This window comes from Trachypithecus francoisi, unplaced genomic scaffold (assembly GCF_009764315.1).
Source record: "Trachypithecus francoisi isolate TF-2019V2 unplaced genomic scaffold, Tfra_2.0 Contig01585, whole genome shotgun sequence".
Classification (NCBI taxonomy): Eukaryota; Metazoa; Chordata; class Mammalia; order Primates; family Cercopithecidae; genus Trachypithecus; species Trachypithecus francoisi.
Genome location: NW_022681444.1, coordinates 6,627,557 through 6,651,298, shown reverse-complemented (window position 1 = coordinate 6,651,298; position 23,742 = coordinate 6,627,557). Strand labels below are relative to the sequence as shown.

The window sequence follows — 23,742 nt, the reverse complement described above, 5'->3', positions numbered from 1 at the left end:
ACAGAGCGAGACTCTGTCTCAAAAAAAAAAAAAAAAGGAAAAAGTGCTGAGGCCTAGAAAAAATGCATCTGTGGGCTGGAATCAGCCTGTGGTCCCCAGTTTGTAGCCTCTGGGCCAAACCTCAGCTGAGGAGGTTTTAGATTTGGTAGTTGTTCTGCAAGTCTGAGTGCCTGCCAAGCATGCCCAAACAGGAAGGGCCCCTGCAAGCCCTAGACTGGCCCCCTTACTGGACATGGGAGGAAACAAGCCCAGAGGAAGGAAAGGCCCTGGCCTGAGACCAGGGAGCAAGTTGTTCACGGAGTCAGGACCAGAACCTGGAACTCTGGATTCCTAGCTCTGGGCATCTCTGCTCCCCAAGAAGGGAAGATGAGGCAGTGTCAAGGTTAGGAGCACGGGCTCTGCATGAGGCTGAGCCTGCTGAACAACCGAGCAGCTGTGACTTGGGCAGGTCATTTACCCTCTCCTTAGCTCAGCGTCTTCTTCTGTAAGTACAGATGATAATGGCACTTACCTCTCCTAGTGAGGATTCTATGAGGTAAAGCCTGTGAAGGTCTCAGCACAGAGCGGGGCATACAGTGAGTGCCCACTAAATGTTACTTATTAAAATCATACAAGCCACGCCAAACAGGGCTGGGGTACCTGGGATGCATTTTAGCATCTTGTCTGGAAAGCAATTTTTTTTTTTTTTTTTTTTGAGATGGAGTTTTGCTCTTGTTGCCCAGGCCGGAGTGCTGTGGCGTGATCTCGGCTCACCGCAACCTCCGCCTCCCGGGTTCAAGCTATTCTCCTGCCTCAGCCTCCCGAGTAGCTAGGATTATAGGCATGCGCCACCATGCCTGGCTAATTTTTTGTATTTTTAGTAGAGACAGGGTTTCTCTATGTTGGTCAAACTGATCTCAAACTCTCGACCTCAGGTGATCTGCCCGCCTCGGCCTCCCAAAGTGCTGGGATTACAGGCGTGAGCCACTGCACCCGGCCTGGAAAGCAGTTTTCTTGTCTGGAAAGCAATGCTGCTTGGAAAAGAAGGCTCAGTGGGGAAGCTGCATTCTGAAGTCATTTTTATTCGATAACTAACACCATAATAACCAGAGTTCCATCTGAGAGGAGAGGAGAGTGAGAAGGGGCCAGAACCCTTTGGTGGCTGAGAAGCCTCCTCAAGGCTATGTTGGGGCAGTAGGGAGGCAGAGAGATGAAGATCTTAGGGAAGCTCCTTACCCAGCCCAGGCTGCTGCTCACAGGGCAGGAGGAAAGCCCAGGAGGGGAGACAAGACCTCCCTGTTGCAACCAAGAGGCTGAGCAAGATGCTGGTGTTTGCAGCTCACAGCTTCACCTGGGAGGGGTCAGGGCTCCTGCCCGTTGAAAGCCTTTAGGTGTACAGTGGGGGAAAGGGCAGTTCAGCTGTTGGCTGGAGCCTGCAGAAGATAGAGGAGATAACCTTAAGGTGCAGGGTCACTGCTCCCAGCCTCCAGGGGACTGTCGGGCGCACACACCCACCCTGTCACCTACCAGTTCTCTGGGCTCCAGGTGGTACCAGAGGCCTCCATGAGGTGGAAAGTGTAGGCCTGGCGCGAGTGGTCAGAGAGGTTCTGCTCGCTCTTGTGCACCACTTCTCCATGGATGAGGACCAGGGTCCCTGGTAGAGACACAAGCAGGTCAGGAACCCACTAGCCCCACATCCCCCCTCCCCAGGGCAGGAAGGGACACGGGCCCTCCTCCCTCCAGTGGTTTTGTGGCCCCCATCCATCCCCATTCCCTTCCCTGAAAGCTCAGGCACCTGCAGCCTCCCACAGGGTCGGAAGCTAAGCTGTTGAGATGCGAGTTCCTCTGGGATCGAGTCCCCTCTGCTGTGGACTGCGGCCTTGGCAAGCCTTAGGAAGGGCCTGCCCTCCCGAGGTCTTTGCAGGATCAGGCAGAAGCCCTCTGCACTGTGCCAGTCCACTGGGACCTCTCTGGTGATGCTGAGTTACACATTGGTTTTCCCTTTTCATAAGAGAAAGGACCCGCCCAACAGCCGACATTGGTTGAGCAGTGGCCATGCACTAGGCAGACTCTGTATCCACGTATTTATCATCTCACTGACTTCCCACTTCACGTTTGGGGAAATTCAGGCTCAGGGAGTCAGTCATTTGCCCAGAGAAACAGCCTATAAGTAGCCGAGTGTGGATTCTAGCGTGATCTGGGTCAGCTTGCAGGAAAACATGCTGCTTCCTGACTTCCAGCCCCCATCCAGCCCTCCTCTTTCTGTGACGTCACTGCCCTCAGATGACCCCGAGGGCAACCTCTTGGATGCTGGGTAGTCGAGCAGGCACAGACTGATGGACTCAGCCCCCTGCCTCTCTGCCCTCTGCATCTGCCTACCTCTCTGCACTGGGGTGGGCACAAAGAGGCTGTTATCCCGGGCTGGCTCTGACCCGAGGAAGCTGGTGCCAGGCACTGAGCCAACAGGGGCCCGGACCATCCTTCTTGACACGCCACCTGCAGGCCAAGATGGAGAGCCTTAAACTCCTTCTTTCTCGGGGTCCCTCTCCCTAGGGGGTGGGGAGTCCCAAGTGGGCAGAAGAGACAGGGTTTCTCACTGGTGTGGGAGCCAGGGATGAACCAGAGACAGCCGTTCTCCAGCGTGGCGTCCTCCACTGCGATCCATATGCCCAGCACCCGGCCCAGGGGCTCCGTGTACAGGAAGGAGGCGTCCTGATGAGGGGAGACTACAGCAGGCCCACGGGGAGTGAGAACCCCATCCTTTTGCCTGGTCCCACCTCACCTTGGCCTCATTACCCACTCCTCAGTCCTCTGGGTGCTCTTCAGGGCCAGCCTTCCCACAATTGGTCAGAATCTCATCACTTCCTGGCCCAGGACTCTAAGGCAAAGTGATTTCACCTCTCAAAGCTTCAACTTCCTAAACTGTAAAGTGGCTCCAACAACAACCTACCTCACAGGGTGCTGGAGGATTCTATGAGATGATGTATGAAAAGTGCTTAGGGCCCAACCATGTAACTGCTTGATATAAAGTAGCACTACTGTTTAATTCCAGTGAGATAACTCAAGCCACCCTTCTTAACCGGGGACGAGTGGCCCCCAGCCACCAGATGGTTCACCCAGTGGCATAAGTTTGAGAAGCTGGAGCTTGGCGTGGTGGCTAACACCTATAATCTCAGCACTTTGGGAGGCCGAGGCAGTTGGATCACCTGAGGTCAGCAATTTAAAACCAGCCTGGCCAACATGGTGAAACCCTGTCTCTACTAAAAATACAAAAATTAGCCAGGTGTGGTGGCGGGCACCTGTAATCCCAGCTACTTGGGAGGCTGGGACAGGAGAATTGCTTGAACTCGGGAGGCAGAACTTGCAGTGAGCCGAGATTGTGCCACTACACTCCAGTCTGGGTGACAGAGCGAGACTCCCTCTCAAAAAAAAAAAAAAGATTGGGAAGTTGGGTGCAAAGCGGGGAGATGCTGTGATCAGGCATCCACATTTCTTTATTATTATTATTTTTTTGAGACGGAGTCTGGCTCTGTCGCCCAGGCTGGAGTGCAGTGGCGCGATCTTGGCTCACTGCAACCTCCACCTCCCGTATTCAAGCGATTCTCCTGCCTCAGCCTCCCGCATAGCTGGGATTACAGGCATGCACCGCCACGCCCGGCTAATTTTCATATTTTTAGTAGAGATGGGGTTTCACCATGTTGGCCAGGCTGGTCTTGAACTCCTGACCTTAGGTGATCTCCCCCCTCGGCCTTCCAAAGTGCTGGGATTACAGGCGTGAACCACCGCTCCTGGCCAGCATCCACATTTTTAAAAACCTCCCGCCACGATGCTGGGGCACAGTTAGGATGCGGAACCACCGAACAAAGGAACGTGCTCCTCAACAACAGAATAAACAGGCTCCTGTCTCACCTCCTTCCTTCCCGGGCAACTGCGTGTTTTCTGAACACCAAACTTTAAGACAGACCTCCAAAGGAACGTTTGAAATGGAAGGGGCTTTGAAACATTTGGGAGAGGAATGGTGGAAGGAACTGGGAGAGCTGGACTCAGGCAGAGAAGGCTAAGGGTGGGGATGGTCATCCCTTTGGGGAACTGCATACAGGCTGAATGGTGGAAGAAGGGGGTGGTCACAAGGAGGCCAACTTGGGCTCATGCAAGGAAGGAAAGGGCTTCCTGAGAGGGGGTGAGCTCCCTAGCACCAGAGGTATTTGAACAGAAGTGGATAATCACCTACCAAGGAGGCTGTAAAGGGTGACTGCATGGGGTAGGGTGTGGAACTAGATCAGCAATTTTCCTGGAGTCCTCCTCCAGGAAACTTGTTAGAAACACAGATTCCAGGGCTGGGCGTGGTGGTTCATCCCTGTAATCCCAGCACTTTGGGAGGCTGAGGCAGGTGGATCACCTGAGGTCAGGAGTTCGAGACCAGCCTGGTCAACATGGTGGAACCCTGTCTCTACTAAAAATACAAAAAATTAGCTGGGCGTGGTGGTGGACACCTGTAATCCCAGCTACTCGGGAGGCTGAGGCAGGAGAATCACTTGAACCGGAGAGGCGGAGGTTGTAGTGAGCTGAGATTGTGCCATTGCATTCTAGCTTGGGTGACAAGAATGAAAATCTGTCTCAAAAAAAAAAACAAATGGATTCCCAGTCCCATGCAGCCCTACTGGCTCAAGATCTCAGTGACTAGGGCCCAGGAATCTGTTTTTTTTGTTTGTTTGTTTTGGTTTGGTGTTTTTGTTTGTTTGTTTTTGAGACAGAGTCTCACTCTGTCGCCCAGGCTGGAGTGCAGTGGTGTGATCTTGGCTCACTGCAACCTCCGCCTCTGGGTTCAAGCGATTCTCCTGCCTCAGCCTCCTGAGTAGCTAGGACTACAGGTGTGCGCTACTACACCCACCTAATTTTTCTATTTTTAGTAGAGATAGGGTTTCAACATGTTGGCCAGGCTGGTCTCGAATTCCTGACCTCAGGTGATCCGCCCACCTCTGCCTCCCAAAGTGCTGGGATTACAGGCGTGAGCCACCACGCCTGGCCTAGGAAATCTGTATTTTTAACTAGCTGGGGTTGGTGGCAGGTTCAGGACCCACTATGCCAAAGACACAAGATTTCCTTCCCAATCCGCTTTCAGAGGAAGGAATGGAAGGCGGCTCCTCCTCTCCGGCCCAGGCTCCTACAGCAGACAGGAGCAAGCGCTTTCCCTCCTTCTAAAGATCTGAGAACCACTGCGGTCTTAGATGTCCCACCCATGGCCTTTTCAGGGGCCCACAGCTCTCAGCTCACCTTCACCGCCAAAGTGAGGTTGCTGCAAGAGAGAGGAAAAGCCTGGTGAGGACAGAGGAGAGCAGAGAGGAGCTGGGCTTGCTCTGAGAGTCACAGGATGCTGCTGCCCTGGCCACAGGCATTTTCCTCTCTCTCACCCAGCTACCTCAACACCCAGCTGCTGAGCAGCTACCGTGTGCCAGCCCCAGGAGGGATGCAAAGAGAACCCCCCACCGCCCAACGAGCTCCTAGCATGTGCAAGCACACACATGCCTAACAAGATCACAAAGCAGAGGGGGGCAAGGACTGGAGGGAGAGGCTAGGATGCAGGCCAGCAGTTGAGCCTTCCAGCCCCAGAGTCAGACAGGTCCTTCTTTTCTCAGGTGTTCTGGAAGGCTTCTTAAAGGAGGTGGCACTGAGCTGGGCCTTGAAAGCTGGGAGCACAGCATTTCAATTGCCAAAGAAGGGAGGAGGGAGGTCGAGGGAGGCCTAGGGATGACCCTCCCTCCTACCACCAAATTTTTTTTTTGTCTTTTTTTTTCTTCCTTTTTGTGGAGAATGGGGTCTCACTATATTGCCCAGGCAGGTCTCGAACTCCTGGGCTCAAGCTATCCTCCCACGTCTGCCTCCCTGAGAGCTGGGATTACAGGTGTGAGCCACCGTGCCCAGTCAAATTTTTTTTTTTTTTTTTTTGAGATGGAGCCTTGCTGTGTCACCCAGGCTGGAGTGCATTGGCGTGGTCTCCACTCACTGTAACCTCCACCTCCTGGGTTCAAGCAATTCTCCTGCCTCAGCCTCCCGAGTAGCTGGGACTACAGGTGTGTGCCACCATGGCTGGCTAATTTTTGTTTTTAATAGAGATGGGGTTTCTCCATGTTGGCCAGGCTAATCTCGAACTCCTGACTTCAAGTGATCTGCCCACTTCAGCCTCCCAAAGTGCTGGGATTACAGGCATAAGCCACCACGCCCAGCCCCTACCACCAAATTTTAACAGCATCAACTAAGTTCCAGGTGCTTTAGCCAGAGGAGACCGATTTTCCATGTTCTCCCACCAACAGAATAATTCCAGCAACTTTTGCCCATTGTACGGAAGGGCTTGGTATGAGCAGTCTGCCCATTTTACAGACGGTAAACTGAGGCCAGGACAAGGAGTTTACCTTAAAGATGTACATGCTCTGCACCACCACGGGCATCTGGAGGCCCAGACTTCTGGCCAAGGTCTGGAGGGGGGCAAAGGTCATGCTGCTAGCCTGCCACCCATGGCCCAGCCTCCTGGCCCTCACCCCCACCTCTGCTCACCTGCACCTTGCGGGAGTGCGTGATGCTCTTAAAGACAGGGTCGTGGGCGTGCAGAGCTGCGGGACAGAAGGAGGCTGTCAGCGCCATCTCGGGCCCATGTGTCCCTCCACACCCAGCTCTGGGCACCCACACTCAGGCTCACTTTGACATTCTCACCTATTTTGTATGCATTAACCCTTCTGCCTGTTTACAACCGAGTAATGGGCTCCACGGGAGCCTTCCCCCCACCCAGGCCCTATGCCACCCATGCCCTTATTCTTGACCTTCTGGCCATCTGGGAAGCTCAGTCCAGCCCCGAATCCCCACCCCTCACAGATGGCTAAGGGCTCCTTGGCGCCAATCTTGTGCAGCAATCTCGGTGCCACCATTTGGTCTGTGTGACCTCGGGTAACCATTTCTCTCCTGTGAGCCTCAGTTTCCTCTTCTGTCAAATGAGGATTAGAAGCACCTGGGAGGCAGGACTACTGTGGGACTCGATGGGCTAATGAATGTGCAGGGACAGCCCAGGGCCTGGCATGGGATAGTCCCTCATTGTCATAAACATAAGATTGAATGCATTTAACGCCATGAGCTACGTACTGTTTTTTTTTTTTTTTTTTTTTTTTTTTGAGATGGAGTCTCACTCTGTCACCCAGGTTGGAGTGCAGTGGCACAATCTCAGCTCACTGCAACCCTCACCTCCTGGATTCAAGCAATTCTCCTGCCTCTGCCTCCTGAGCAGCTGGGACTACAGGCGTGCGCCACCATTCCCAGCTAATTATTATATTTTTAGTAGAGATGGGGTTTCACCATATTGGCCAGGCTGGTCTCAAACTCCTGACCTTGTGATCCACCTGCCTTGGCCTCCCAAAGTGCTGGGATTACAGACATGAGCTACCATGCTCGACCGAGTTACATACTTTAAAGCGGTTATCATGGTATGGTAAATCTTACATGTATTTTACCACAATTTGTCTACAAGCCTACCATGATACAACTTCAGGTTTAACAATAAGCTTTCCAGGCCAAGTGCAGTAGCTTATGCCTATAATCCCAGCATTTTGGGAGGCCAAGGCAGGAGGATCACTTGAGCCCAGTAGTTGAAGACCAGCCTAGGCAACATAACGAGACCTCATCTCAATTTTATTTTACAAAATAAATAAGCAGTCTACAACACAAATTATAATGTATGATCCTAAAGAAAAAAAATGAGGGTTTTCTTACTTGACTTTGGGGTGTCAGAATAGAGACCCTGCCAGCAGGTCAGATGCCCCTTAGGGTGGCTCCAGGGAGCACTGGACCCAGGAGCTCCCCCAGGCCAGGCAGTAGAGAGTGGAAGAGCCTGCACATGCCCATCTGTTGGGGGGAATCAGGTGACCCCCTATCCCCAGTGCTGTGGCAGCAGTGTCATGATTAGCAGAGGGGCCGAAGACCAGAGGGGAGCCTGCAGCCACAAATGCCATTTACCCGACCACTAACTTACTATGGGCTTTCTTTTTTTCTTTTTTCTTTTTTTTTTTTTGAGACAGAGTTTTACTCTTGTTGCCCAGGCTAGAGTGCAACGGTGCGATATCGGCTCACTGCAACCTCCACCTCCCAGGTTCAAGCCATTTTCCCGCCTCAGCCTCCCGAGTAGCTGGGATTAGAGGCATGTGCCACTATGTTCGGCTAATTTTGTATTTTTAGTAGAGATGGGGTTTCTCCATGTTGGTCAGGCTGGTTTTGAACTCCCGACCTCAGGTTATCCGCCCACCTTGGCCTCCCAAAGTGCTGGGATTACAGGCGTGAGCCACTAAGCCCAGCCACTATGGGCTTTCATTAAGGCTCCTAAATTCTTCAGGCTTCAGTTTCCCCGTTCTTTTTTTTTTTGAACAGGGTCTCACTGTCTCTGTCACCCAGTCAAGCTGGAGTGCAATGGCACGATCTTGGCTCACTGCAACACCCGCCTCCCCGGTTCAAACGATTCTCCTGCCTCAGCCTCCTGAGTAGCTGGGACTACAGGTGTGCGCCACTACAGTCACCTAATTTTTTCTTTTTTTTTTTTTTGAGACGGAGTCTCGCTCTGTCGCCCGGGCTGGAGTGCAGTGGCCGGATCTCAGCTCACTGCAAGCTCCGCCTCCCGGGTTTACGCCATTCTCTCACCTCAGCCTCCCGAGTAGCTGGGACTACAGGTGCCCGCCATCTCGCCCGGCTAATTTTTTGTATTTTTTTAGTAGAGACGGGGTTTCACCGTGTTAGCCAGGATGGTCTCGATCTCCTGACCTCGTGATCCGCCCATCTCGGCCTCCCAAAGTGCTGGGATTACAGGCTTGAGCCACCGCGCCCGGCCTCATCTAATTTTTTCTATGTTGGCCAGGCTGGTCTTGAACTCCTGACCTCAAGTGATCCACCCGCCTTGACTTCTCAAAGTATGTGTTAGGATTACAAGTGTCAGCCACCACTCCCGGCCAGTTCCCCATCTTCTTTCCTGCACCCCCAAGCCCCTGCTCACCGTGGCCAATTTTGTTGACGGATTTCTCCGGAGGGACCAGGAAATTTCCTGTGGCACAAAGAACAGATAAAGGCAGAGAACTGGTGTCTAGCCTTCCATGGGCAGCTGGCCTCAGCACTCTTCCATCCCTGGGAGCAGATCCCCGAGTCCAGCCTACCCTCACCATGGCTCCTGCCCAGCTCTAGGGCCCCAGCTCCAAACCTTTCTCGTCAAAAACGCCTTTCTCAAAGAAGAATCGAATCTTGTCACCACTGCTCAAGAAATAGTCTGTGCTGCCCTGTGGAAAGGGGACATCAGAGGACTGAGATAGCATCCCAGGGTCAGAGCTGGGCCTGGCAAAGAGGGAGGTGGATTCAGAAACTTCCTACAGCCACAGGGTTACAGACCCCCTGGGGGCTTCTCAAACTTGTCCACTACGGCACAGACAGTGAGCCGGAACTTGAAATGCCTGAAAGCATACCCCAAAGATGCAAACACGGAATTTCTTGGGAACCTCACTATACTGTGATTCAGAACATGGATGCTAGAGTGGTACAGGGCTGGTTCCCTGGTAGCCTTGGGCCCCTGGTTTTATGTCACCAAGACTTGATTTCTCATCTGTAAAAAAGGAATAATAATGGCCGGGCTTAAGGACTCACACCTGTAATCCCAGCACTTTGAGAGGCTTAGGCGGCAGATCACTTGAGGCCAGGAGTTCAAGACCAGCCTGGCCAACAGGGTGAAACTTAGTCTCTACTAAAAATATGAAAATTAGCTGGGTGTGGTGGGCACCTGTAGTCCCAGGTACTCAGGAGGCTGAGGCAGGAGAATTGCTTGAACCTGGCAGGCAGAGGTTGCAGTGAGCCGAGATTGCACTACGGCACTCCAGCCTGGGCAACAGAGTGAGACTCTATCTTGAAAAAAACAGAAGGGTGGGCTCAGTGGCTCAGTGGCTCACACCTGTAATCCCAGCACTTTGGGAGGCCGAGGTGGACGGATCACGAGGTCAGGAGATCGAGACCATCCTGGCTAACACAGATGAAACATCGTCTCTACTAAAAAAATACAAAAAATTAGCCGGGCACAGTGGCGGGCGCCTGTAGTCCCAGCTACTCAGCAGGCTGAGGCAGCAGAATGGCGTGAACCTAGGAGGCAGAGCTTGCAGTGAACCGAGATCGGGCCACTGCACTCCAGCTTGGGCGACAGAACAAGACTCTGTCTCAAAAAAAAAAAAAAGGTAATAATAATACAACTGACCAGGTGTGGTGGCTCACCCCTGTAATCCCAGCACTTTGGGAGGCTGAGGCGGGCGGATCATCTGAGGTCAGGAGTTCAAGACCAGCCTGACCTACGTGGAGAAACCCCGTATCTACTAAAAATACAAAATTAGCTGGGCATGGTGGTGCATGCCTGTAATCCCAGCTACTTGGGAGGCTGAGGTAGGAGAATCACTTGAACTTGGGAGGCGGAAGTTGTGGTGAGCCAAGATCGCACCATTGTACTCCACCCTGGGCAACGAGAACAAAATTCCGTCTCAGGAAAAAATAAAAATAAAAATACAAAAAATTAGCCAGGTGTGGTGGCAGGCACCTGTAATCCCAGCTACTCGGGAGGCTGAGGCAGGAGAATCGCTTGAACCCGGGAGGTGGAGGTTGCAGTGCGCTGAAATCGCACCATTGCACTCCAGCCCAGGTGACAGCGTGAGACTCCATGTCAAAAAAATTTTAAAAAGTAAATAATAGCCGGGCGAGGTGGCGGGCGCCTGTAGTCCCAGCTACTCGGGAGGCTGAGGCAGGAGAATGGCTAAAACCCGGGAGGCGGAGCTTGCAGTGAGCTGAGATCCGGCCACTGCACTCCAGCCCGGTCGAAAGAGCAAGACTCTGTCTCAAAAAAAAAAAATTAATTAATTAATTAAAAAAATAAAAAATAATAATAATAATAATAGGCTGGGCGTGATGGCTCACGCCTGTAATCCCAGCACTTTGGGAGGCTGACGCGGGCAGATCACGAGGTCAGAAGATTGAGACCATCCTGGCTAACAGGGTGAAACCCCGTCTCTACTAAAAAATACAAAATATTCGCTGGGCGTGGTGGCGGGTGCCTGTAGTCCCAGCTACTCAGGAGGTGGAGGCAGGAGAATGGCGTGAACCAGGGAGGGAGAGCTTGCAGTGAGCCGAGATTGTGCCACTGCACTCCAGCCTAGGCAACAGAGCGAGATTCGTCTCAAAAAATAATAATAATAAAAATAAAATAAAATAGGCCAGGCACGGTGGCTCAAGCCTGTAATCCCAGCACTTTGGGAGGCTGAGACGGACGGATCACGAGGTCAGGAGATCGAGACCATCCTGGCTAACACGGTGAAACCCCGTCTCTACTAAAAAAAATACAAAAAACTAGCCAGGTGAGGTGGCGGGCGCCTGTAGTCCCAGCTACTCGGGAGGCTGAGGCAGGAGAATGGCATAAACCCAGGAGGTGGAACTTGCAGTGAGCTGAGATCTGGCCACTGCACTCCAGCCTGGGCGACTGACCTCCTCAATTCTTGGAGGCTTCAGCCAGAGGCTGAATCTTATAGCAGTTAGGACACAGATTCTGGAGCTGAAATCCTTGGGTTTAAATCCTGGCTCTAGGCTGGGTGCCGTGCCTCAGGCTTGTAATCCCAGCACTTTGGGAGGCCAAGGCGGGTGGATCACCTGAGGTCAGGAGTTCGAGACCAGCCTGGCCAACATGACAAAACCACACCTCTACTAAAAATACAAAAATTAGCAGGGCGTGTGGGCACACGCCTGTAATCCCAGCTACTTGGGAGGCTGAGGAAGAAGAATTGCCTGAATTCGGGAGGTGGAGGTTGCAGTGAGCCAAGATCATGCCACTGCACTCCAGCCCGCGTGACAGGAGTGAGAATCCATCTCACAACAAACAAAACAAAAAAATTCTGGCTCTATTGCAGTGGTCTGGAACCAAACCTGAAATATCTCCGAGACATGCCTGTACGTATGTTATCTCACTGAGCTTTGGGTTTTCAAAGAGGTAGGGTCTGCTATAATCCCAATTTTATAGAAGAGGAAATTGAGGTGTCTTTTTTTTTTTTTTTGAGACAGAGTCTCGCTCTGTTGCCCAGGCTGGAGTGCTGTTGCGCGATCTCGGCTCACTGCAAGCTCTGCCTCCCAGATTCATGCCATTCTCTTGCCTCAGCCTCTGGAGTAGCAGGGACTACAGGCAGCCGCCACTATGCCCAGCTAATTTTTTGTATTTTTTTTTTGAGACGGAGTCTCACTCTGTCACCCCGGCTGGAGTGCTGTGGCCGGATCTCAGCTCACTACAAGCTCCGCCTCCCGGGTTCACGCCATTCTCCTGCCTCAGCCTCCCAAGTAGCTGGGACTACAGGCGCCGCCACCTCGCCCGGCTAGTTGTTTGTAGTTTTTAGTAGAGACGGGGTTTCACCATGTTAGCCAGGATGGTCTCGATCTCCTGACCTCGTGATCCGCCCGTCTCGGCCTCCCAAAGTGCTGGGATTACAGGCTTGAGACACCGCGCCCGGCCAATTTTTTGTATTTTTTTAGTAGAGACGGAGTTTCACTGTGTTAGCCAGGATGATCTCGATCTCCTGACCTCGTGATCTGCCTACCTCGGCCTCCCACAGTGCTGGGATTACATGTGTGAGCCACTGTGCCCAGCCAAGGTGCTTTGTTTGTTTGTTTGTTTGTTTTTGAGACAGAGGTTCACTCTTAATTGCCCAGGCTGGAATGCATTAGCGCGATCTTGGCTCACTGCAACGTCCATGTTGGTCAGGCTGGTCTTGAACTCCCAACCTCAGGTGATCCGCCCACCTCGGCCTCCCAAAGTCCTGGGATTACAGGCGTGAGTCACTGCACCAGGCTTTTTTTTTTTTTTTTTTAGAGAGAGACAGTGTCTTGTTCTGTTGTCCAGGCTGGAGTGCAGTCGTGCATTGAGATCACGGTTCACTGTAGCCTTGACTTCCTGAGTTCAGGTGATGCTTCTACCTCAGCCTCCCACGTAGCTAGAACTACAGGTTCACACCATGCCTAATTTTTTTTTGTTTGTTTGTTTTGTTTTTTGAGACAGGGTTTCACTCTGTCACCCAGGCTGGAGTCCAGTGGCGCAATCTCAGCTCACCGCAACCTCCATCTCCTGGGTTCAAGTGATCCTCCTGTCTCAGCCTCCCAAGTAGCTGAGATTACAGGCGCGCACCACCACTCTCAACTAATTTTCTTGTATTTTTGGTAGGGATGGGGTTTCGCCATGTTGCTCAGGTTGGTGTTGAACTCCTGGGCTCAAGTAATCTGCCTGCCTTGGCCTCCCAAAGTGCTGGGATTACAGGTATGAGCCACCATGCCGGGCCATGACTAATTTTTTTTTTTTAAACGGAGCCTCACTCTGTCACCCCAGGCTGAAGTGCAGTGGCACGATCTCGGCTCACTGCAACTTACGCCTCCTGGGTTCAAGTGATTCTCCTGCCCCAGCCTCCTGAGTAGCTAGGACCACAGGCATGTACCACCACACCTGGCTAATTTTTTATATTTTTGGTAGAGATGGGGTTTCACCATGCTGGCCAGCCTGGTCTCAAACTCCTGACCTCAAGTGATCCACCCACCTCGGACTCCCAAAGTGCTGGGATTACAGGCGTGAGCCACTGCGCCCAGCTTTCTTTTTTTTTTTTTTTGTATTTTTTGTAGAGACAGGGTTTCACCATGTTGCCCAGGCGGGTCTCAAACTCCTGAGCTCAAGCGATTTGCCCGCTGCCTTGGCCTCGCAAAGTGCTGGGATTATAGGCTTGAGCCACCATGCCTGGACAGCAAAAATATTAAAGGTAATGATGCTAAGCATATCTCAATGATTTTACTGAATTCGTTATTTCACAAGGGAACCAGTAAGATGTTACAATTGGTTCAAAGGAGAATTCCAAGAATTACACACACATGTATGTAGATACTAAGGAATACTGAAACAAATTTTTTTTTTTTTTTGAGATAGAATCTTGCTCTGTCACCCAGGCTGGAGTGAATGGCACGATCTCAGCTCACTGTAACCTCTCCCTCCAGGGTTCAGGTGATTCTCCTGCCTCAGCCATCCAAGTAGCTGGGACCACTGGCGCCTACCACCATGCCCAGTTAATTTTTGTATTTTTGGTAGAGACCGGGTTTCATCATGTTCCTTAGGCTAGTCTCAAACTCTTGACCTCCAGCAATCTGCCTGTCTCAGCCTCCCAAAGTGCTGAGATTACAGGTGTAAGCCACCATTCCCGGCCCTTGAAATTAATTTAGAGATAGACGCAAACGGTTTTTTTTTTTTTTTTTTTTTTTTTTTCTTCTGAGACAGGGACAGGGTCTCTATCACCCACCCAGACTGGAGTGCAGTGGCATGATCATAGCTCACTGCAGCCTCAACCTCCTGGCCCCAAATGATCCTTCTGCCTCAGCCTCCCATGTAGCTGGGACCACAGGCATATACCACCATGCCCAGCTAATTTTTAAAAACTTTTTTGTAGAGACAGAGGTCTCACTTTGTTGACCAGGCTAGTTTCGAACTCCTCGGCTCATGCAATCCTCCCTCCTTGGCCTCCCAAAGTGCTGGGATTACAGGCATGAGCCACCAAACCCAGCTGCCCAACTGTTCTATCCTCAGGGCAATAATTGCATTCCCCAGGACCCAGTTCACGGTAACGTGACTGGAACAGAGTAGCACTGACCCCCCTACTTGGACAAGTATCATGTGCATTATTATCAGTTTTATCCAACTTACAGTGTTGTAAAATAGCTCAGACAAGGAAAGCTGGAGGTAACCCAAGAGAATGAGACAGGACGCCCACTGATCTCTTTTTTTCCTCACAGTATCAAGAGTGAATATTGAGGATGTTACTGAGTGCTGGGCACCATGCCAATCTCTTTTCTTTGCACATATTTTAAACCAAGATATATCAGCTTTTTTTTTTTTTTTTTGAGACAGGAGTCTTGCTCTGTTGCCCAGGTTGGAGTGCAGTGACATGATCTCAGCCCACTGCAACCTCTGCTTCCTGGGTTCAAGCGATTCTCCTCCCAAGTAGCTGGGATTACAGGCACTCACCACTAGGCCCGGCTAATTTTTATGTTTTTAGTAGAAACAGGGTTTCACCATGTTGCCCAGGCTGGTTTCAAACTCCTGACCTCAGGTGATCCGCCCACCTCAGCCTCCCAAAGCGCTGGGATTACAGGTGTGAGTCACTGCGCCCGGCCAATATATCAGCTTTATTCTCATGTTCTTCCCAACCCATAACCCGTTAGCCTCTGAAGGCAGTTTGGAGGCCACAGGATTTGGCCCTTCTTACTACTAGGAACCCTTGAGTGACCTGCCTGTCTCTGGCTGCAGGACCTGTCTCTGCTTCCCCCAATATCCCCCCGAACGGAAGGTAGCTGTACAGCAGTGAGACCAGCTTTTTGGAGGAAACTGTCATTCCTTAACCGGTTCTTTCTCCTTCTCAAGACCCCATTCTCCCCATTCCCTGGGATGGCTTCCGGCTGTTGTAGTTGTGCTTATGCCCACCAGATGGCAGGTGCTACTCAGCGTGAGTGCCAGGATCTGGCCTGGCCCAGGCCCAAGCAGGCTCATAATAAATTCCAAGTAGGAAGGGTCAAGAGAACCGTGTGGGAGACCCCAGAGTCTTCAATTTACCCATTGCAAACTGTACTGGGCCCTATCATGTGACCTATTCGGTCATTGGGGGGAGAAAATCTGAGTTCCTAGTCTCATGGGGGATAACAGTTACATAGGTGGGGGTCATCCAGACCACTGGGCTCATTCCAGGTGGCTGGCCACAAAGTGGCCTTCGGTGGCCGGAGAACAGGAAGTAAACCTAAGCTGGGAACAGCAGGGACTTGGTATCAGACAGATCTGGGTTGAAATCCTGACTCTGTCCACTACTAACTGTGTGTCTTGGGGCAAGTGATCTGAACCTCATTTTCCCCACCTGTCTAATGGGATAATAGCCTGTAATCTCGGCGCTTTGGGAGACCGAGGTGGGTGGATCACCTGAGGTCGGAAGTTCGAGACCAGCCTGACCAACATGATGAAACCCTGTCTCTAGCAAAAATACAAAAATTAGCCAGGCCTGGTGGCACATGCCTGTAATACCAGCTACTCAGGAGGCTGAGGCAGGAGAATCACTTAAACCCAGGAGGTGGAGGTTGCAGTGAGCTGAGATCGTGCCACTGAACTCCAGCCTGGACAACAGAGTGAGACTCTGTTTTAAAAAAAAGAAAAAAGGAAAAGAAAAAAAAAGGACTATAAAGCCTACTTGATAACATAACTTCCCAGTGAGAAGTGAGGGAAAGGTGTGTAAGGGGCTTGCCTGACACCCTTGAGCCTTCGGATTCTCCCTTCCACGCTGCTGCTCTGGCCGGGGACCAATCCCTCCCTCAAAGGCCACATCCCATCCTCATGTGCCTCAGACACGTACCTGGGCTCGAAGCTGCTCCTCTTCCTGGGTGGAGAATTCTGTGCGGCAGTGGAGAGGAACATCCATTTCAGCCACTATCTCGCCAATCCTCTGTTGCATGGCCACACACTCTTCTGCAGACAAGAATCCTTCCAGCACCAGGAATCCATCCTGTTGGAACTGCAGGCAGGATTGAGACTCGGGCTTCCCCAGTCTACAAATGCTCCTGTCTGACCCTTCCCTCAACCCTGTAGCTGTGTGAAGGTGGGACCAGGTATCCTGTTTGCTGCCCTGTCCCCAGCCCCAGGCATGGAGTCTGGCACCCAGCAAAGAGCAATCAATATTGGCTGCTTGAATGAAAGAAAAAGTAGTTAGGCCGGGTGCAGTGACTCATCCTGTAATCCCAGCACTTTGGGAGGCTGAGGTGGGCAATAACTTGAGGTCAGGAGTTCGAGACCATCCTGGCCAACATGGTGAAACCTCATCTCTACTAAAAATACAAAAATCAGCTGGGCATGGTGGTGCATGCCTGTAGTCCCAGCTACTTGGGAGGCTGAGGCAGGAGAATCACTTGAACCCAGGAGGCAGAGGTTGCAGTGAGCCAAGATCACACCACTGCACTCCAACCTCAGCAACCGATGAGACTCCATCTCAAAAAAAAAAAAAAAGAAAGAAAGAAAAAGGAGGCTGGGCACGGTGGCTCATGCCTGTAATCCCAGCACTTTGGGAGGCCAAGACAGGCGGATCACCTGAGGTCGGGAGTTCCAGACCAGCCTGACCAACATGGTGAAACCCTGTCTCTACTAAAAAATACAAAAACTTGGCCAGGTGTGATGGCATGTACCTGTAATCCCAGCTCCTCAGGAGGCTGAGGCAGGAGAATAGCTTGAACCCAGGAGGTGGAGGTTGCAGTGAGCCAAGATCATGCCATTGCATTCCAGCCTGGGCAACAAGAGTGAAACTCCATCTCAAAAAAAAGAGAAAAGAAAAGAGAGGAGAAGAGGAGAAGCCCTTGAATTTGGGAGGAACATAAGGAATTGGGAATGGATAGGGCAGAGTGAGGGGAGGGGTGGAAGAGAAGGCAGGAGGGTGGCAGGAGCTGGGCCAGGCTGGGAGCTGGGTTCTATCTTGAGTGCAGTGGTAGCCATGCAGGGGAAGCAGATGGCTTCTTCTGATTTGCCTCTGGTCCTGTTATTCTGAGGCTCTTGAGAGAGATAAGGAGAGAACGAATATCTGCCCATTTGCCTGCAGAGCGTTACCAAGTTTTAGCCCCAACAGGGACACTGAAAGTCGCCTACTGCAGGGCACGGTGGCTCACGCCTATAATCCTAATAGTTTGGGAGGCCAAGGTAGGTGGAGGTCAGGAGTCGGAGACCAGCCTGGCCAGCATGGTGAAACCCTGTCTCTACTGAAAATACAAAAATTAGCCAGGTGCGGTGGTGGGCGCATGTAATCCCAGCTACTTGGGAGGCTGAGACAGGAGAATCATTTGAACCCAGCAAGCAGAGGTTGTAGTGAGCTGAGATCACGCCACTGCACTCTAGCCCGGAAGACCAAGCAAGACTTCATCTCAAAATAAATAAATAAATAAATAAATAAGGAAAAGAAAAGAAAGTCACCTACTGCACAAACCCACAAAGAGGCTAGTTTCCAGTTAACGACACCTCTTTCCCTACCATGGGATCCCAGTTCTGGCTTCCACACACCATTCATGACCACCCAGCTCTGCATGTTACGAATTAATCACATCGGTATCAAGCTGAAAAGTGCCTCCTTGGGAATTGGGCCAACCACAGCAACCTGTGCAGCATACCCTTGATCCAGTAAATACACAAATACACTGCTAGGAATTCTTTTTTTCCTTTCTTTTCTTTTCTTTTCTTTTTCTTTTTTTTTTTTTTTGAGACAGAGTCTCACTCTTGTTGCCCAGGCTGGAATGCAATGGCATGATCTCAGCTCATTACAACCTCCACCTCTCAGGGTTAAGCGATTCTCCTGCCTCAGCCTCCCGAGTAGTTGAGATTATAGGCATGCGCCACCACCCCTGGCTAATTTTTGTATTTTTAGTAGAGACGGGGTTTCACCATGTTGGTCAGGCTGGTCTGGTCTCAAACTCCTGACCTCAGGTGATCCACCCAACTCGGACTCCCAAAATGCTGGGATTACAGGCATGAGCTACCATGCCCAGCCCTTTTCTTTTGTTTTGTTTTGTTTTTTTTTTAGAGACAGGGTCTCTCTCTGTCACCCAGGCTGGAGAGCAGTGATGTGATCATAGCTCATAGCTCATTGCAGCCTTGAACTTCTGGGCTCAAGCAATCCCCCACCTCAGTCTCCCGAGTAGCTGGGACTACATGTGCATACCACGACACCTGGCTAATTTTATTTTATCTATTTTATTTCATTTTTGAGACACAGTCTTGCTCTGTTGACCAGGCTGGAGTGCAACAGCATGATCTCGGCTCACTGCAAGCTCTGCCTCCCAAGTTCAAGTGATTCTCCAGCCTCAGCCTTCCGAGTAGCTGGGATTACATGCATGTACCACCATGCCCGGCTACATTTTTGTATTTTCAGTAAAGATAGGGTTCCGCCATGTTGGCCAGGCTGGTCTCCAACTCCTGACCTCAGGTGATCCACCTGCCTAGGCCTCCCAAAGTGCTGGGATTACAGGCGTGAGCTACCGCGCCTGGTCAATTTTTTTTTTTTTTTAAGAGAAGGGGTCTTGCTATATTGCCCAAGCTGGTCTTGAACTCCTGGGCACAAGCAATCCTCCCACCTTGGCATCACAAAGTGGACTGGGATTACAGACATGAGCCACAGCTAGAAATTGTTTTAGGAAGATTATGCAATAGGAGATCAAAGATATACATATACATATGGGGATATTCGCTGAGTTTTGTTTAATGACAGCACTAAGTGGGGAGTAATCTAAATGCTCAGGTGCAAAGGGATTAGTTTAGCAAAGTATAGTTTATCTATCTGGAACACAATACAGCTGATAAAAATCATGTAGAAACATATTTCCTCTCAAAGACTGGCTATAAATTATTATCTGGCCATTGTGAGAACTTGACCAAGTAAGTACCCTCCTTTCTCTGGCCCTCAGGCTACCAAATGGGCATAGCAGTACAGCCTCCTTTATTGAACCTGGCAGGCTGGGCACGGTGGCTCACGCCTTGTTGTCCCAGCACTTTGGAAGGCCAAGGCAGGAGGATCGCTTTAGCCCAGGAGTTCGGGACCAGCCTGGGCAACAAAGTGAGACCCCATCTCTACAGAAATAAAAATAGGACTGGCTACGGTGATTCATGCCTGTAATCCCAGCACTTTGGGAGGCTGAGGCAGGTGGATCACTTGAGGTCAGAAGTTCAAGCCTGGCCAACATGGTGAAATCCCATCTGTAGTAAAAATACAAAATTAGCTGGATGTGGTGGCACATGCCTGTAATCCCAGCTTTGGGAGGCTAATGCAGGAGAATCGTCTGAATCTGGGAGGCAGAGCTTGTGATGAGCTGAGATTGCGCCATTGCACTCCAGCCTGGGCAAAAAGAGCAAACCTCCATCTCAAAAAAAAAAAAAAAAAAAAAACCAGAGCTGGGCATGGGAGTGTGCCCACCCCCCCAAAAAAAAACTTGTCCAGCACTTGATTCGTGGTAGCTGTTATAACAGACTTTGAAGCAAAGATTCTAGAGATGTATACGAAAATATTAAGTCTCAGCGAAAGAGTGTATGAGTGATTATTATTATTATTTTTTGAGACCGAGTTTTGCTTTTTTTTGCCCAGGCTGGAGTGCAATGGCGTGATCTCAGCTCTCCGCAACCTCCGCCTCCCGGGTTCAAGCGATTCTCCTGCCTCAGCCTCCCGAGCAGCTGGGATTACAGGCACGCGCCACCACCCCGGCTAATTTTGTATTTTTAGTAGAGACGGGGTTTCTCCATGTTGGTCAGGCTGGTCTTGAACTCCCGACCTCAGGTGATCCACCGGCCTCGGCCTCCCAAAGTGCTGGGATTACAGGCGTGAGCCACCGTGCCCAGCGAGTGATTTTTTAAAAGGCTGTGCTACACTAATTCCCACGAGGTAGCCTTTTGTGATTGGACGAACATGGGCCCTCCTGGGTCCCTCGCAGGCTCCGCCCCCTCCTGGGCGCTGCGCCCCGCAACGTTGCTGACGCCTGCCCAGGGCCGAACTAGTGGGTTCCGAGGGTTTACTCTCGTTTTCGGTTAAACACACACGTCCCCACCCACCCCACCCTGGGGCCTGTGATCTAGACACCCCAGGCTGTGTGTGAAGACGTCAGGAGGGGTTGTGGTTGGGAACCCGCTCCTCTGGGCTTCACTTTCCTCCTCGGTAAAATGGGGCACAGGGTGGGTTGGGCACCGGGACTACTGAAGGTCCGGCAGGAACCCCCCCACCCGCCATGACCCTCCCGGTCCCCACTTGCAGGCTCCTATCTTCTGGAGCTGTGAGGGGCTCAGGCAGGCCATGGAGACACCAGGGCACTGGGTAGCTTCTAGGTGCGGCCTCCCTCCGGGTGGGGAGGACCAAGTTTAGGAGCCTGGGAGGACTTAACCCTTCGCTACCCGGAGAAAACCCGGTTCCACCACCCAGTTCTCCTCCCCCAGACACAGCCAGATCAGCCTGTGACCTCCAGGCTGATCTCCCCCACCTCCACAACTAATCCAGGATTTGCCCTTTCCCATCTCCAAGGATTTTATCTGCTCCCTCTGGGTTTCTTTCTGGAAACCACCCCCCACGACTGCTTACCAGGTGCCAGGAAGCTATGCTCTGAGAGGGTCAGGCCAAGCAGCTGGGCTGAGTCCCAGTTCAGGCGCCGCCATTCCCTGTGACTCTGAGGAACGCCTGCCTCTCTCTAGGTCTCAGTCTGGATAGAATGGGATGCAGCGTTGGCCTGGGGGATGTGCGGCACCTCCCTTCCCCAGGTGATGGGCATTCCAAAGGTGGAAGAAGTCCTGGGGAGAACTGTCTGGGCCCCTCCCAGCACCGATCTGAAACCCTCTAGGTCCTGAGAGGATTATGGAAGGGAATTAACGCATCTGTTGGCAGCTCAGAGGAAGGTAGGAGACATGGGGTATCTTAGTAGGAGGAAGGGGATGAGGAGAGAGATGCTTCTTTTTTTTTGTTTGTTTGTTTTTTGAGACAGAGTCTCGCTCTGTCGCCCAGGCTGGAGTGCAGTGGCCGGATCTCAGCTCACTGCAAGCTCCGCCTCCCGGGTTTATGCCATTCTCCTGCCTCAGCCTCCCGAGTAGCTGGGACTACAGGCGCCCGCCGCTTCGCCCAGCTATTTGTATTTTTAGTAGAGACGGGGTTTCACCATGTTAGCCAGGATGGTCTTGATCTCCTGACCTCGTGATCCGCCCGTCTCGGCCTCCCAAAGTGCTGGGATTACAGGCTTGAGCCACCGCGCCCGGCCGAGAGATGCTTCTTGTTACCCACTCTCAGGCCCAAGATACTTGGCATCTCAAGTCGGGCTGCCACAGTGGAGCCGAGGTCAGAACACCACCCGCAGGCCAGGTGCGGTGGCACACACCTGTAATCCCAGCACTTTGGGAGGCCGAGGCGGGTGGATCATGAGGTCAGTAGATCAAGATCATCCTGGCTAACACAGTGAAACCCCGTCTCTACTAAAAATACAAAAAACTAGCCGGGCATGGTAGCACGTGCCTGTAGTCCCAGCTACTTGGGAGGCTGAGGCAGGAGAATCGCTTGAACCCAGGAGGCAGAGGTTGCAGTGAGCCGAGATCATGCCACTGCACTCACTCCAGCCTGGGCGACAGAGTGAGACTCCATCTCAAAAACAAAAAACAAAAAACAAAAACAAAAAGAGAGAACAACACCTGCACGCCACCCTTCTCAGCTTGCCCTGCTCAGCAGCTGGCAGGGCCACTCGCTGGCTCTGAAAAACCGGCCACTGCCTTCCTCAAAATGATGCCTTCTGAACTGCGAAGGGACAAAGTGTTTCAGGAGTGTGCATGGGGACACTGCTCAGCCCTCAAGAGCCTTGGCCTCGAGTCAAGTCGTGTTTGCTGAGCCACCGCTCTGGGAGCTGCTGCTTGGTCCAGGCCATTCAGGGGGCAGCGGGGAGCAGTAAGTGCAGCTCGCGCTCCTGGTTCAGAGGGCTTAGGCTGGGTGAGGGGCAGGCAGACGACAGAATCACGAGGTTCACTAGAGGCAGGATGTGTTCCCAGCTGTCCTCAACCCTTCTGATGCAACTGCCCAACAAAGACAGATGCCTACCATGTGCCAAGAACACTGAGGTCCCCTCGGGCTGGGCCAGCCATTCCCCTGGGAGCCCCCACAGAAGGCTTATAGTAGAGGCTCAGTGAAGCAGACTGTGTTTTCGTCCCAGATGTTCAGGCCTTACTTTCCCAGTCTGTAATTTGGGGCTAGCAGAAGGATCCTGTGAGCAGTAAATAAGATGAATGCTTCGCGACTGATAAAGAGCTTGGCACGGGGCCTGGAACTGAGTGCCTACCAACTGGCGAACAAGTTGTTCACCAAATGTTAGCAGGGGCTGTTCTGGGTGGAATGTAATTTAAACCATTTTTTTGAGCTTCCGAAATTGCTGTTACAATCAGAGGGAAGACCACCACAGTGGTTTTAGGCAGAGTGGAGAACCCTGGGTGGGTGGAGGAGGAGGACGGAAGAGGCCCAGCCTCCCACTAACTTCATTCTGCTCAACTTTGGGAAGTGGGTGGGCGGTGATTCTACATGGTTGTTTTTTCCAAATGTAAACCAGCTCCAGATCGAACTCTCCTGCTCCAGGCGCTGGACAGCCTCAAGGCCAGGGTGGGGGCGGGAGTGGGGACAGGGGGTGGTGGGAAGGGTACCAAACAGGGGGAGGGACCTCCACCATGGAAACAGAAAAGGCCTCAGCAGGGAAGTCACAGTCCAGCTGCTCAGCCTGTCGGCCCATGGCAGGGGGAGAAGAGGGAGGGAATCTTGGCTTAGGCCTGAGTTCACCTGGAGGGGTCAGAGTCCCTGTGGAGAGAGGAGGGATAGACTCTGGCCAGTTGTGGAGGTGCTCAAGCAGCCACCCAGGCCTCATCACTAAGGTCAAAGTCAGATATGATGGCTTTTCTTCCTCACCCAAAGTCTCCTGCCGCAGGGCGCTCACGTTGGCCCGCCACAAGAATCCTTGGTTTGGGTGGAATACACGGCCATTTATTGGGTACTAGGAGCCAGGTCCTCCACTAAAAACCCCATCTACCTACACAATCGCCATTGTTCCTTGAACAGTCCTGCAAGTGTGCCATTACCTTCCTGATTTTACAAATGAGAAAACTGAAGCCCCACATCAAACACGGCAGAACTGGGATCT

The 23,742-nt window shown here is 51.9% G+C and overlaps 1 protein-coding gene across 11 annotated transcripts; it reads right to left on the bottom strand.

Annotated features, from left to right (window-relative positions):
* Positions 1–1,038: 1,038 nt before the first annotated feature.
* Positions 1,039–22,079, bottom strand: PHYHD1 (phytanoyl-CoA dioxygenase domain containing 1). Of its 11 annotated transcripts, XM_033193255.1 has the most exons (12): positions 21,858–22,079; positions 21,168–21,285; positions 20,855–20,924; positions 16,431–16,589; positions 9,203–9,278; positions 9,002–9,049; positions 6,532–6,587; positions 6,390–6,452; positions 2,577–2,705; positions 2,359–2,475; positions 1,507–1,633; positions 1,042–1,412 (listed from the first exon to the last, which is right to left on the bottom strand). In XM_033193255.1, exons 3-12 carry the CDS (start codon positions 20,885–20,887, stop codon positions 1,327–1,329), a joined length of 894 nt encoding a protein of 297 aa, XP_033049146.1. In that variant the 5' UTR covers positions 20,888–20,924; positions 21,168–21,285; positions 21,858–22,079; the 3' UTR covers positions 1,042–1,326. The 11 variants fall into 11 exon arrangements, with proteins under 11 accessions (XP_033049198.1, XP_033049182.1, XP_033049189.1 ...); XM_033193250.1 differs by lacking the exon at positions 21,858–22,079 and having other exon boundaries at positions 20,855–20,928; positions 21,168–21,475; XM_033193242.1 differs by lacking the exon at positions 21,858–22,079 and having other exon boundaries at positions 21,168–21,475.
* Positions 22,080–23,742: the final 1,663 nt, after the last annotated feature.